Here is a 15,257-nt window from a genome sequence, read left to right on the forward strand (position 1 = left end):
TCAGTTATTGTTATTATTTATTTGATTGAAAGGAGAACCTAGGAGCCCAGTCAGGGACAAGGACCCCACTGTGCATAGAATCCAAAAGACAATCCTTGCACCAAAGAGCTTACAGTCCAAACACCAATGTGCGTAAAATGGAGCAAACTGCTATGGCCCTCATCTTCATGCAGGATGGGGCTGTGGTTAACGCACGGGGGTGCTGGATTCAATTCTTGGTTCTGAGAAAGTCTTGCTTGGGCCAATCTCTCTGTGTCTCAGCTCCTCAGGTCTAACGTGGAGATCATATTACTCCCCAACCTCACAGGGGTGTTGGGAAGATAAATTGGGGTGCTCAGACACTACTCTGATTGGAGCCATATATGTACCCCTCACAGACAGGTCAACATGGGTGCATGACCCAGGTCCCAGCAGGCAATCTCCACCTTAAGCTAGGAGGTGTGACCCATGGAGACCAAAAGTCCCGGCACGCAATGCTCCATCATGATTTGTGTCGGTTCACCCTGCACAGACCTAAAAACACAGCTGTCCATTGCCTACTCTTGCCTGTATGGCACAGCAGTATTGAGAATGAGACAGATTGCACACAAAGGTCCCATACACCTCACTGCAGGTATCTCTAACTTACATCCAGGCTGGTTTACTATTGGTTCATGAGAATATAAGAGTGGCCATACTGGGTCAGACCAATGGTCCGTTCATCTAGCCCAGTATCCTGTCTACTGACAGTGGCCAATGCCAGGTGCTTCAGAGGGAATGAACAGAACAGGATAATCATCAAGTGATCCACCCCCTGTTGTCCAATCCCAGCATTTGGCAGTCCAGTGGGAAACAGCTAGATTTTTAAAGACTATGGGCAGAGGTTCACGTGCATAATGCCCACACACTTGTGTAACTCTTTGTGCCTGTAATTTGCACATGAAATTGCTGAGGGGAAGCCAGGTGCGTTCACATACAAGGGGCTAGTTAGGCACCAAAAGGGCCATTTGTGCGCTCGTCCAAATGCCGGGGCACAGCTGGGACGACAGCTAATCATCTGGCTCAAGGTGCAACGTATTAGACGTGCTATTGCAGGGAGCAATAAAATCTCTGACACCTCAGCAGATTTGAGGCGCCAAAGGGCTGCAACGAGGCTTCATACTTCTAAACTTTCATCCATTTTAGAATGTTTTCCTGGACATTTTGCTGTATTGTAATACCCACCCTCCACTCTTCCCTCTATCTCCCACTTTCTCCCCCCCACCTTCAAAATGAAAGAGCAAAGGCTATTTTGGCTGTGAATTTTTCACAAATCCTGTTTGCTCGTTTCCTCACTGCAGGCTACGTTCTGTCCTGGGTTACACCCAATCCAGTGGGTGTCAGTTTCGGAGCGAGTAGCCACAATTCCCTGTGCTCAGTGACCTACACTGGGCCTTCCAGTCACCGGCATGTGTTACCAAGTTTTTGCTGAATATTCCTTGCTGTTGCGTGCAGGCATCTGTGTGCAGTGGGAGTTATATGGAACCGCAATAGGCAAATCCAGCTCGGGAGAGAGATGCCACTGCACAGATCCCTCAGTCCCCCTACACAAACAGCAGGGCGTGGCAATCACTGCCTGAGTTTGGGGGAAGGAGACCTGGCCCTTGCCCATCTCCCCAGTGCTTACCTGAGCTACTGGCATTGGATGCTAGGCTGAGGATTTGAAAGAATCTACTTTTCAGATCATTTCCTTCACCCTTACTCTGCAAAAATAAAAGCTTCCTGCGGCACCCTAACAGCAATGCAAGGATCATACCGAGGCGACCTACTCACTTTGTGTAAACAATCCTCCAACATCCTGCTGGGCAATCTTAACTGCTCATCGCATTCCAAGAACCCCCCCACCACACCCCAAATCTGAATTCGTCTGACATTTAAAGACTTTGTCAAAATCCTTCAAAACGTCTCACTGATGATATGGGACCAATTTAACTGGAGTCGGCTACATTGACGATTCCTGGCACAGGGGTTCTGCTACTCCCTTCAGCTTCTGATGCACGAGACAGTGAGCTGTTGGATGGGAGAAGTCCCTCCCGCAGCTCTCTTGAGGCTGGGCATGGGTGGGGTTTTGCTTTTCTGCTTGTGTTGCAGAAATGCCCTGCCAAGCCATGGGAGAAACAGCAGATGTGTCACCTCTTGGAGAGGAAAAGGCTCTTCACCTGGCTTTCTTTAAAACACTAACGTGCAGCTCATAAAATGGAGGAATGAAGAGCATGGATTACAGCCTGACTACATGACAATGTCTAAAGCGTACCCAGCTCTGCCAAAGAACATCAGTCCTGACCTGCAACACGTGCTGTAGCCCCACGCCCCTGCCCGGCTCTGCCAGTGCACCTTAAGTCCAACCCTGCAATACCCATACTTCACTTCAGGGCTTCGTTGCAGCTCTCCTGATGCCCCTCAACTGAGACCTGCAACACCTTCTACTCCAGTTCAGGTTCCAAGTACCATCCTGCCAATGCGTCTCAATCCAGATCCAAGAGCCCTGCTGCTAAATCTAATTTGTTGTCTTGCATCTGTCAGTAAAGTCAATACAAAGTCCCTTTGCCAATAAGCTTACAACCTAAATCAGACAATGGATGGACAGTGCACGTGAAGATGTCATGGGAGTGGTTATGGTTTAGGCTTGGCACCTGCATTATAAGATTTGTTTGTTAATGCAGATCAAAATTATTTTTAGTCTGTTGCATTAACCGAGTGGAGACAGGAGAGGGTGGTTGGAGGAGGGAAGAAGTGAGCTGTCTTAGGGTGGATTTGAAAAAGGAGAGTGATGTAGCTTGATGCACTAGAGGCTACTCCAAGCATAGGGAGCCGCATGTAAAAAAGGTTCAGAGACACAACTGCAAGGAGGAGGAGGAACATCTGAGAGAGGCATAGATTTTAAGCAGAGAACAGGGCTCAAGCAGGTATGAGACAGGAGATAAGAGCCCGGAGATCATTTCTGCTGATCAGAGAGAGTCACTTGACTCAAACCGTGCCATTATATGAGTAGAGGCTAGGGAAAGATGCACCAAGTGACCTGAGTCACTTTTCACAAGTGCCCCGTGAACAATTCTCACAGCAATTCCCATTATTGTTTTGGTCACATGCTGATCCCTGCAGGATCTCAACCTCAGCCACTGGCTGGAAGAGAACAGTGCACAAAGCTAATGGCCCAGCCACCTCCACGTGACCTAGGCTGTATTTTACAGCCTGCAAGCTGTGGGAGAGGGATTCCTTTTGTTGTTTCATGCTCCATTTCACCTGGGGAAACAGGTTTTAAAAAAGAATTAAGCACAGACCATCAGTATCTGTTTTCCCGCTACTCAAGTCAGAGAACACAGAGTCACATTTTCCATGAGAAACCCCAATTCCACAGGAAAGCAAAGAGCAGCTGTGTTCTAAAAAGGCAAGTCCGTTCCAGTACCGCAACTCGTAATGCCATAAGAGAACAGGAGAGAAAAAAAAAACCACCCCAAAACCACAGGACCTCACAACATTAACATCTGCCGTAAAATACCACAGTGTTGAGATATGTTGGAAAGGTGATCCAAGAGCCTAATTCAATAGACGTGAGCACAGCTACCAATGGGTATTATGCTTCAACAGACAAATCTGCCCTGGTGAGCCTTTTTGATAAAAGGCCATTTGGCAAAGGTCTGAGATTTGTTCTCTCTCTATATCTATCTATTCAATCATAAATAAAAACATTTGGTCTTCCCTTTGTCTGAAAGTCGGTGTGCAAGCAAAGCTGTGTGTAAAGTAGATCTCTACGTAGTCTAATCGCATTACAGACCCCAGCAAAAATGCCACAGGAATTACTCACTGCTTACAAGTAATTTTTAAAAGGTGCATGACCTTCCAGCGCAGAGAACACCTATAGAGTGTTAGGAACCTCAGAGCTCTCTTACAGCAGGTATCGCAAAGACCCGTAAAGTGAGCCGGGAGGAAGCGATGAGGGAGGATACTTTCATACTTTCTGACTAACTTCCTTCCTGCATCCCAGCAAATGGAAGAGGTGTTGGAAATGGCAGGGAGGGAGTGGGACGTGCACCTGGGGATGGACAAAGCACTGGGCTAAAATAGAAACCGAGCAGAATGTCTAGGAGAGTGAGACGTTAACTTCACAAGCAGCTATTCAGCTCTGTTATTTCTCTCTCTCGTGTTTTCATCAGGTCTCGGCAATTCCAGATTCTAACCAGAAATAGGAGCAGAAGTAGCTCCAGAAGATCAGGAGAGAGGTTCTGACCAAAGTGCAGTCTGGAGGTACAGGACACCTCACTGCATAGCCTGTTCTTGCCAAATCAGTTCCTACAGCTCTGGCTGAGTTTAGAGCAGTGTCTGAACAGCTGGGAGTTCACCTGCAGCTAAGCACACTTGACCTCTGAGCCCCTTTCAGCACTGCACACAAATTACCTTGCATTGCCCTCCTATCACCTCCTACCTTTTTCCACAGTTGCTTCCCCCAGCCCTGCCCAAAGCAAATATATTCCACGCAGCAGAAGAAATTCAGTAGGTGAATGCTTGTTTTGGTCACATGCTGATCCTGGCCAATAACATCTGGAAATCATTCGGTTCAAAAGCCTCCTCTCCAAGTTGCCATGGCAATGAATCTCTGTTGCACGTTCTGCTCCTGCTGCCCATGTGGAACAGCAATGAAAACTCTGCTCAGGATGGGTGTAGAAGGCCCTCATGCAGATCCTAGTGGAGAGTTTTGCCTTTGCCAACCCATCCTCATCCATCCTAGCAGTACTCCCCATACACCCTTGGTCCATTACACCGTTAGGGAAACATATTGCTCTTAGTTATACCAGTACACTTTCCTTTGATCTGAATGGGAAATGCACCTGAGTAACAAAGAACCGAATTTGGTACTTAGGCCAAGATTTCCTAGAACGAGTAGTGATTTGGGTGCTCAACTCCAGACACATGAAAGGGGGCATCCAAAATCACTAGTCCCCTGTGAAAACCTAGTCACTTTTGAAAACCTAAGCTTTAAGTCTGGCTACCATGTACCTTTAGCCTTGCCACACTCACCATAAGCTCTGGGTATGTTGGCCGTTCTTTGGAATTCTTCTTCAAGCTTTAAGGAAGGAAAGGAAATAAAAAGAGAATTATATCTTGTATGTAATTTAAGCAAAGCCATAAAAATACACCACGCAAATACCCAAAGATTTAAGTCCTGCATCCATATTTTAGATCAACAGCCCTCAGATTTCAGGACCTTCCAGTGACTGGAGTATGAACACTGTAGATTTCCCAGCAGTTAGTTCGTTTTGCGTCACTGTGACTCTGCCTTTTCCACGGCTCTGAACAGCTGACGCCATTTCCTGAAGACCATGGTACATCTCTGAAGCATGTACTCCTTCCTCGGATTCATTCAGTCTCATCGGGAACCAAATAATGAGCTGGCCTACAGCTCATTAAAAAGTCAACCAGAGTCTTTCTATGACTGCAAATGGGCTTTGGATCAGACCTCCCCGGCAGTCCTGTTTTCCCCATTTGTGTTCTTACTTCACAAGTTTGGGTTTATTCAAAACTCCACTATCTAGAAAAAGACATGCTACAAATTTAGGGCCATGCTCCGATTGCAGTCTGCGCATGCAGACCCCCACCGACATCCTGGGAGAAAGCTGGCAGCCTGTGCCTTCTAGCGATCACATCTCACCCATCAGATCCTTTGCATTTTAAAACTTTCAAGATAACATCCGTCTGCAGCCATGGGCCTCTCTGAATTATCCCCTCTGTTACTTCCTTTTCCATTATCTATTCATTATTTGTGGCTCTGTCTGCCAAGGTTCATTCCCCAAGTGGCCCGCCACAGAACCCCAAGAACTTGCAGGCTCAGCACACTCAGTTCATCACCCCACGACAGCCCAATGGCATGTACCCTCACTCTGCCACTGTGGTTTTGAGTCTTGGTTTCTCAGTCCCTCAGCCAGAGCAGCTCAGTTCCGGGGCAAGGACTGCATGGCGGTAGGGGAAATTACTGCACTTTGTGTTTCAATAAAATCCCCTCGAGCTAGATATGGACTCTGGTGGTCAACAAACATACAGATAATGGTGACAAGCTACACCATTCACTTGTGGTCCACAAAGTCATTGAATAATGCCAGGGCCATCAGCTGCAAAAACAAACAGTTGCCCCAGCTCTAGTGGTGGCGATAGAGGGATTATCTCGTGGAAGGCCACCCATGAAGGGAGAGTGATACACACACTGTCATAATAATTAGACCATCTACAGCATTGTTCATATGAGCTCACTGCAGCTGGCATTCTCCAATTAACCTTCCCATAACCCCTGAGAGCTAAGTAAGGAGCAGAGAGGTGAAGGGATTTACCCAAAATCAAACTGCAAGTCAGTGGCAGAAAAGGAACCCAGGAGCTCTGACTCCTGCAGGTACATCCCTAGACAGCATACATGCTAGCCAACACATTGCACATCTGTTGAGCTCATAAGGGACCCTCTGAATATATTCAGGGCAAAATCAGGGCTTGCAGAAGTTGGCAGCTCCTCAATGCTCCAGCAAGGGAGTGGAGAACTGAATGGCTTGGAAACCCATGCCTGGCTATTATTTATCTCTGCACTTCAGTTATGACATGGGGACAGTTACACGGAACATCCTTTAGTCTCCTCCACTACAACAGATGGCTCGGGAGGCTGGTGGCTGGGAGGTTATTTTTGCTTCCCTCCAGCAGAAAATAGCTTCTAATCACAGGACGTAATCGCTACTCACTTCCTGATGGTGTATTTATGGGAAGAAGCTTGGACTGATTTTAAAAGATCTTGACACGTCCATGGGGAAAGGTGTCATGCTGAGCAAAACAAAAGTGTGATCCTCAGCTATGATAAGCCACTCCACTGTGGGATTTGCCAGGCCCAAGGGAAGTGATGGATGCCCGCTGAGTAGATATTTCCTGTCTCTTGCTGCACATGGTTAGCTCACGTTTACTGTAACCATGGTGCACTGGTATAACCCATGTCAAAACTGCTAACTGTGGTAAGTGACTGGAAAGAGATGCATCATATCCTTCAAGTCTAGCGATGAGGTACCTTCAAGCTGAAGGTGAGCTTCAAAGCTTGGATGTGTTCTCATCCAGCGTTTGGTCTGTGCTCTTGTTAATTTAGACTTCGTGGAAAAGACTCATTTTTGGATTACCAATCCCACGGCATACAGCGGCAGGTTATTACTGAAGGAATTTAACGTTAATCTTTAAGAAGCCTTTCAAAACCCACTACTGATCATCACTGACCATAGAGTTCACAGCAATATGGAACCTCTGGTTCTGCCAAATTCTCTTTTCAGTTCCCTGAGCTTCTTTAACACCTCCTACATTTCTTGTTTAAGATCAGCGTCCCAACACCCCCAGATCTGATCCTGGCCAGAAATTAAGGGTCCAAATCTGCTTCCATTGAGTTCAGTGACGTTGAACCAGGCCAAAGACACTAAGGGCCTGGTTTTCAGAGGTCCTGAGCACCAGCAGCTCCCACAGACGTCAAGTGAGATTGTGGATGCTAAATCAGGCCCTCTGAGATGCACACACACTTTCTTGCAAGTCCTAAACGATAGGATATTATCATTATAACCATCGCAAACAGTCTGGATTTCCTCTTCTTAAACCTGCTGGTGAAGTCCATGTGACCTGCAACAAGCTTTGGAAAAGCAAATAGCTCAGCGTTCTTTGGAAAACAACAAGCTGCCCAGCTTGCTCAAACAACCCTACAATAACAAAGCGGCAAGCAGGCAAGATGGAGGAATGGAAGGTTGTCTAGAAAGGAGAATTTCAGTGTTTGGCTTCCAAAACGGGGGGTGTCACTTCCCCCTACCCGGCGGGGGCATCAGTCCTGCTGTGTGTGTGTGTGTGTGTGTGTGTTCAGAAGTGGGGAAAATGGGATTGATTCTGCATAGTAAGAGGAGGACATAAATTCCAGGAACCTTGAGCACGTGGCCAATTTAAACAGGGCCCCAAAGCAGAATCCCAAGTACTGTTTCTTAAGGTCCACTGGGCTGGTGTGATAAACCCCTTCCTGGGGCACAAGCGGAGCTGGCAGAGCTGTGAGCCCTGACACTGGGAGATCAGGAACAGTCTCATATTTCTGCATTTGTCAGCCTGTAGCACTTCCCTGGCTACCATGCAAACAGCCATCCATCTGCCAACTTGGCAAACAGCAAGTGGCAAAACAGCAAGTGGAAAAAAGAAAGGGGGGGAGGCCTCCGGAGTAGTTTCCAGGGAGGCTGAAGGGAGGAGCATTCAAATGCTGTAGGGCTGTTGCTAGAAGCTACTAAACAATGCACCTCAGGACAAGGACAAATGCCAGTCTATTTTAGGGGGCAGGAAGGATCTGTTCTTTCATGCAGCCTTCCGAACCTGCTGACAGCGCTAGTCTGCCCCAGGCTGTAACATGGATCCTTTACCTCTCCCCGTGGCTCACCTCCTCTTTCTGCGCCTCCGGGCCCACCCTGCCCCACTGAAATCGACGCAGATGCCTGCTGTAAGCCACAGCAGAGCCTGCCCCCTGCACTGATCGAAAGGAAGATGTGACCGAGCTCTGAGTAAACTCTGAACTTCCACTACCCTCAGCTAGACACTCTGTGGCACAGCTTCCCAGGGGCTCCGAGGCGGTGGGGGGGTCGTTCAGGGTCAGCGCTACATTTCCTGAAAGCCACAGGAAACAGCCATTCTCAGGCCCAAACACATTCCACCCTGGATGCCTTACGGAAGGTTCACTCAGGCTCACGTGTCCGTGCACAGGAAAGCAGTGCGAGGCTGCTGATGTGCAGGGCCAGGGGTACGTGCATTTCTGAATCTTCTCTAGGGGGAAGCCACCTGTTGTGGAAAGAGAGGAGCCAATTCCAGGGCCCGGGTCACGGCTCCCCGTCGACAGCGGCACGAGGAGTGACTTGGGTTGTTTAGTTATTCAGCAAAGAACATAGTGGCTTGAAAAATTCCTCCATCTCACCTCTGGGGAAACATCCCCCAGGTCAGCACAACTGCTTTGGAGTAGTTCCAGTTTGGGACCCACACTACTTAGCTAGTGTCCCCTTTAAAGATGAAATGATTTGCCATTATTCTCTCTCGCATTTCTCCCTTATGTCTAAGACGTGTGAGAGCCTCTGGACAGTGTGCGTTATATGCCCGATACACAGAACATTTGAGTCTTTGCCTAAAAAGCCAGGCTCGCTAGCTGGGGCTGTGACTTGTAAAGAGCCATGCTGGAGGTCCCCGGTTCAATCCCTCGTGTCGGCCATCGCACACACTCAATGGGGAGTTTATACCAGCAGAATAGGCTTAAGATTGGCGCTGATAGCACAATATCCCCCCAGGACCCCTTCCACACCCCTGACCAGTGACAAACAATTCTGGTTCCAGGCCCAGGGCATGCTGGGGCAGGAGGCTTCAGTTTTACTTTGTTCTAAGTGACACAGGCAGCATTCAAGCCTCTTGCTCTTTACCGAATGCAAGGAAAACATGTCAGAGCTACAGACTCCAAGCAGACAGGGCTCAGCCTTGGACTGAGCTTCCTGGATGCGTGGGGGGGAGTCTTCCTGGGTTTCCAGAGCCAGAGCTCAGGAGGGATCCGCTTACCACTGTGAGGTAAAGTCGACAAACTCCGCTGAGAACTTGTCTGCCGGAAGCTGCGGCGACGGCTCCTCCACCACCTGTTTGAGCTGCTGGAACGGCGTCCCCCAAGAGTCATATGGAAACCGCAGGATCGCCAGTTCGATCTGGGGGGGATGAGAGGGGCAGGCGTCAGCACGGAAGACACCCCTCCCCCCCGCAGCCTCGTGGCTTTAAAGCCCCACGAAGAGCTCGAGTGACACCGGCAGTAATGAAGGGTCTCGATCACTGGCTCTGTCAATTTCCAAGGCACCTTTCACCACCTATCCTGTATGAACACAGTGCGGACTCTTTCCCGCAGCACTGCTCTCTGGAGGGGCTGGGGATGGGAGAGACCAAGACGTACCCCATTACTTAGCACTCTCGGCTTAAATCCTCCTCTGCCAGAACGGAGCATAGGAGCAGGTCCCTACTTTGCAAGGGACACTAGTGGAACCAGTTTTAAAACACAGTCAAGGGGGTGCACTGATTTTCCTTCTCCCATACTGATAAATCAGTGAACAACTTTTTCCGCTTCTCTTCATCTCATGCTTCCAGGACTCGATCCCCACTGCCCTACCCCCTATGCCATCATTCACACCCCTGCAAAGCGAGTCTATATCATCATCACCACCTGGAAGAAGGGAGAGGTGGATTCTGACTCATGGTATCTGTACTGCATCCACTCTGTCAGCTTGTAGCTTTACTATTATTTGTATTCTGAGAGTGCCTAGAGGCCCAACCAATCAAGGACTGGAGGCCCACGGTGCTAGGTACTGTGCATACCGATCATAAAGGTCAGTTGCTGGCCACAAAGATCTTACAATCTAAGTACAATGATAATTTCCTAATTTTCTTTTAATATGTATTAGTCTGTGTGAAAGACCCACTCAAATTACAGGGGAAATGGACTATATAGCAAGTAAGTTAAATGCACAAAGTGAACAAATCTGAGAGAAAACCTTTTCTCCCTCTTATCTCTCTCCCTTACCCTACTCTCAGGTGTTAAAAATCAATCTTTGACCTACTGCTGTGACAAGTTAAGTTGGTGGAGTCCCTTTAACTCCAGTTTTCCTGGCTTTCAGGGCAGATCTTCCAATTCTGAGTTTAAAGAGAGATTTTGCTAATAACCACCGAGTTTATTTTTATCTTTGAAATCAAAGAGACTCCGAAACGACAGACTCTCTGAGTAGGGATGGATGCTTCCCGATCAGCATTTCAGGCCCTTTGCTAGTGTTGGCTTGTACTGCCATCAGCTGGCCAGCTGAAGTTACACTCGAGTTGCTTTTCAGTTTTAAGCAGCGCAGTCGAACCCTAAAGCAATTTACCTTAGGAACACTGGGCTCGGTTGTGTCTCTACGGCACCAACCAGGAGAGTCCCAGGATTCTCTGTGCCTCAGGGGAAGTGCAGGGTGCAGTAGAAGAGGCCAGTTCTGCTGGTTTGGGCTGAGTGAGGCAGGGCGATGGGCCCCCCCCCCCCGCAGGGGCATGCAGTGCCAACACAAGAACTAGACTGCGCACGCCCTGAGCACACAAGTTATCCAAGGACAGGGCTGCAGCAACCTAGGGTCACAGCCTACCCTCACTGCCCCACCGGCAGAGCATGGGTGGAATTATCCTGCTAGGTCAGTGGGTTCCCCGCAGTTCACATCACTCCAGCCAGCTATTCTTGGGAAAAGCCACCACACAGGGTACCTCTATGCCGCAGCTGGAGGTGGGCGTACAGGCACTAGCTTTGATCAAGCCTAAGCGAGTACCGACCTAGGACTCAGGAGGGGACTGTATTGGGCAGCTAGCCCAAGCTGCTGTCTGTGTCACCACCGCCACGCTGTTATTTTTGGTGCTAGCTAGGTCAAAGCTAACATGTGCATGTCAAGCTGCAGTGCAGACGTACCCTTAAAGGGGGCTTTAAGCCACTCCCTCGCTAAGGTCCTCATTACCTTCATGTCTGAGCGCCTCACAATCATTAATGTATTCAGCCTTACAGCGCCCCGGCGAGGGACACAGTGCTATTAACTATTGTACAGATGGGACACTGAGGCACGGGGGCTGAGGGTAAAGTTTTCAAAAGTCTCTACAGGACTTCGGCTCCTAAGTCCCATTTTCGGAAGGGACTTAGGAGCTTCACTCTCACTGCCTAAGACATTTCAGCCCTTTTAAAAATGTCCCCTCGTGACTCACCTCAGCTCACACAGAGCAGGGGGATTGAACTTGTGTCTCTCAAGCGCACACCCTAAGCACCAGACCCTCCTGCCTCTCTAGAGAGGATGAGGAAGGCACACAGTGCGACTGCAGGGGTCCAAAAGACAGGAATTGGCTGAGGGAGGTTCCATAGACAGTTCTTGCCCTTTAAAATTCCTCCCACCCTGCCCGGAAGGAATGTCAGTCATTTTTCACTTAATTCAATGGAATTCACATGAAATTCAGAAGATATTTAAAGAGATGGGCTGTACTTGCTCTAGAGCAGGGTTTCTAAACCCGTGGGTCAGGACCCAAAATTGGGTCACCAGAATGTTTCAAAGGGTCGCAAGGCAGCTCCCGTGGCTCCTGTCTCATGTAGCTGGTGGGTCTCGCCTCCCTGTTCCAGGCACAGCAGCCTCTGGGGTGCCAGCACTACTCAGGTTTGGTCCTTCCATCACAGTGATGGGAGTCCGGGTAGGCCAAATCTGAACGAGTGGAACTGCAACCCTATGAGCCAGGTCACAACTCCACTCCCGCAAATTTGATCCAGTGAGGAGGGGCGGGGCCAAACCTGAGTAGTGTTGCAACCCCCGGAGGTTGCAACCCCCAGAGCAGGGAGCCAGGCCCAGCCAGCCCCACAGCACAGGAGCTGCCACTATGGGGTAAGTGCCGGGAAGGACCCAACCCCCATAGGGGCAGGATCCGACCTAAACCACCCCAGGGCCTCCACCCCCAGACTATTTACTGGGTCGCGACATGCCATAAACATTTACAAATGGGTCCTGAGCCCAAAAAGGTTGAGAACCACTGGTCTAGAGAAGGCTCAGTTTTGAAAACCATTTGGCACCAGAAAAGAAATGTGTTTCCATAAGTGAAATTACATGGAGGTAATTTCTCTTACCTGATCCTTCCCCTCACCACATCTGCCCAAAAATTATGGAAGAAAATACTGGGGGGACCAGCCTTAGATGGAGATCTTTGGGCTGAGAACTACCACATTCATGGCAGGAGTGAAAGCCACCGAGTTTTTATGTAAGGGTCCCAGAAAGAGGCACCCCCTCTTTTCCTCCATGTCACTTCCTGGAGATGACTTACATTGCCCAACCATGCACCGGGCATGCACAAGTCAATGTTGTTCTTTTCTTTAGTGGCTGCCAACCCCCTTCTTCCTGTTTTTAACTCTGCACAGTGAAAGACAACCCTCCTGTTGTCCTGGTGGGAGAATCTCAGGAGCAGATGATACTAAACTGATACGAAGTCGGCAGATGATACTAACCTGCTCAAGATAGTTAAAACCAAAACGGACTGCGAAGAACTTCAAAAAGATCTCACTAAACTAAGTGACTGGGCAACAAAATGGCAAATGAAATTTAATGTGGATAAATGTAAAGTAATGCACATTGGAAATAATAACCCCAACCATATATACAATATGAAGGGGGCTAATTCAGCTACAACTAATCAGGAGGAAGATCTTGGAGTCATCATGGATAGTTCTCTGAAGACGTCCACGCAGTGTGCAGCGGCAGTCAAAAAAGCAAACGGGATGTTAGGAATCATTAAAAAAGGGATAGAGAATAAGACGGAGAATATCTTCTTGCCCTTATATAAATCCATGAAACGCCCACATCTTGAGTACTGCGTACAGATGTGGTCTCCTCATCTCAAAAAAGATATACTGGCATTAGAAAAGGTTCAGAGAAGGGCAACTAAAATGATTAGGGGTTTGGAACGGGTCCCATATGAGGAGAGATTAAAGAGGCTAGGACTTTTCAGCTTGGAAAAGAGGAGATTCAGGGGGGATCTGATAGAGATATATAAAATCATGAGTGGTGTGGAGAAAGTGAATAAGGAAAAGTTATTTACTTGTTCCCATAATATAAGAACTAGGGGTCACCAAATGAAATTAATGGGCAGCAGGCTTAAAACAAATAAAAGGAAGTTCTTCTTCACTCAGTGCACAGTCAACCTGTGGAACTCCTTGCCTGAGGAGGTTGTGACTATAGGACTATAACAGAGTTTAAAAGAGAACTAGATAAATTCATGGCGGTTAAGTCCATTAATGGATATTAACTAGGATGGGTACGGAATGGTGTCCCTAGCCTCTGTTGTCAGAGGGTGGAGATGGATGGTAGGAGAGAGATCACTTGAACATTACCTGTTAGGTTCACTCCCTCTGGGGCACCTGGCATTGGCCACTGTCAGTAGACAGGATACTGGGCTGGATGGACCTTTAGTCTGACCCAGTATGGCCATTCTTATGTTCTTATGTTATGAGCTCAATGTGAGAATACAACACTGTGCCTTTAAACAATAAAAGCATTATGGGTTGACTGCTGTAGATATAAGGCCTGCTGTCTCTAAGTGCATCACTTGGATGTGGGCAGCTGAGTTGCAAGGGTGTTCAGAGGGGAGACTGAAAGAGATCTTTGGATGTTCGAGAAATCAGGGTCCTCTCCTGCTTATTGGTTAGCTTACTACACATTGTCTTGGGTGTTCAGAGGAGTCACGCTCTTGGTTTCTGTTCAATGACGTGTGACTCGGATTCAGGAGTCTCCCCGCGTGCTGGGTCTCCTGTGACTGACTGTTTTGCAAGTGTGTTCATTGCTGTAGTTTCTAGGTGCTGACTGCCTAGTACGATTAGTGACAATCACTAGGATCTCAGATTACGTGGCTTAGTGAATTAGCACTAGGCTCCTTCCCCTTCAAACTGCAATATGCTATGGGCTACTGGTGCAGAGAAAGCTGAATATCCCCCGGCTCTGGAACTGTGTCAGTGATCTGAGGGAGAGGTCCAAAACAAAACAAAACAGAACCAGAGAGCGCTGCCAGCCCTGCTGAGTGTTCCCTTAAACCCCAAGCACTTTCAGATCTGCCCTTTCAGGGCTCCATACTCTACCATAGTGATTCCCAGACTCCAGATATCCGATTTGACACTGTATCCCTTCTGGTTTAGCTCTGGGTTGATTCTTTCAGGCTGGAAAGAGAGATGAGAACAGTTTGAAATAGACATACAGGCTCAATCCCGACATCGTTCGGCCCCTCTCCATCCCCTTGGAGTGCCTGTTAAGACTGATGTGAGCTCCCCATACTGAGCAACTATTCCCTATGTTTCAGCAAATATCCCCAGAGCAAGTCTGCACCATCTCTGAATGCTTTCCAGCAGGCAATCCCCGCTGCAGCACTAACCATGCTGAATGCACAGGACCAATCCCCAATCCCGAGTGGAGTCTTTGAGAGGAAACCCATAGGGCCATTTCCTTATTGAAACTCCACTCCCCTATTATCTCTTGACTGGATCTGGCCTAGGGTCTCTGCAAGGACAGGCAACAAGACTGGGGACCGGAAGCAGATGGCATTTGCATTCTGAGATCTAGATAGTAGAAGCGGAATTCCTGTTTCCCCAGTTCCCAATTCGAAACATGGTCTGGCCCGGATTTATCCAGGAGACTGGATGCCACAATTCACTAGTGCCTTAA

The 15,257-nt window shown here is 48.4% G+C and overlaps 1 protein-coding gene across 1 annotated transcript in view; it reads right to left on the bottom strand.

Annotated features, from left to right (window-relative positions):
• The window catches only part of MAP2K6 (mitogen-activated protein kinase kinase 6), a 94,281-nt gene that overhangs the window by 14,697 nt on the left and 64,327 nt on the right, over positions 1 to 15,257 (bottom strand). The window contains exons 9-11 of the mRNA XM_037913465.2: positions 14,678 to 14,755; positions 9,586 to 9,725; positions 5,035 to 5,080 (exon numbers count right to left, since the gene is read on the bottom strand). Coding sequence (XP_037769393.1) covers positions 5,035 to 5,080; positions 9,586 to 9,725; positions 14,678 to 14,755 — 264 coding nt within the window. The remainder of the gene's footprint in view (positions 1 to 5,034; positions 5,081 to 9,585; positions 9,726 to 14,677; positions 14,756 to 15,257) is intronic.

This window comes from Chelonia mydas, chromosome 14 (assembly GCF_015237465.2).
Source record: "Chelonia mydas isolate rCheMyd1 chromosome 14, rCheMyd1.pri.v2, whole genome shotgun sequence".
In the NCBI taxonomy this organism is placed as follows: domain Eukaryota; kingdom Metazoa; phylum Chordata; order Testudines; family Cheloniidae; genus Chelonia; species Chelonia mydas.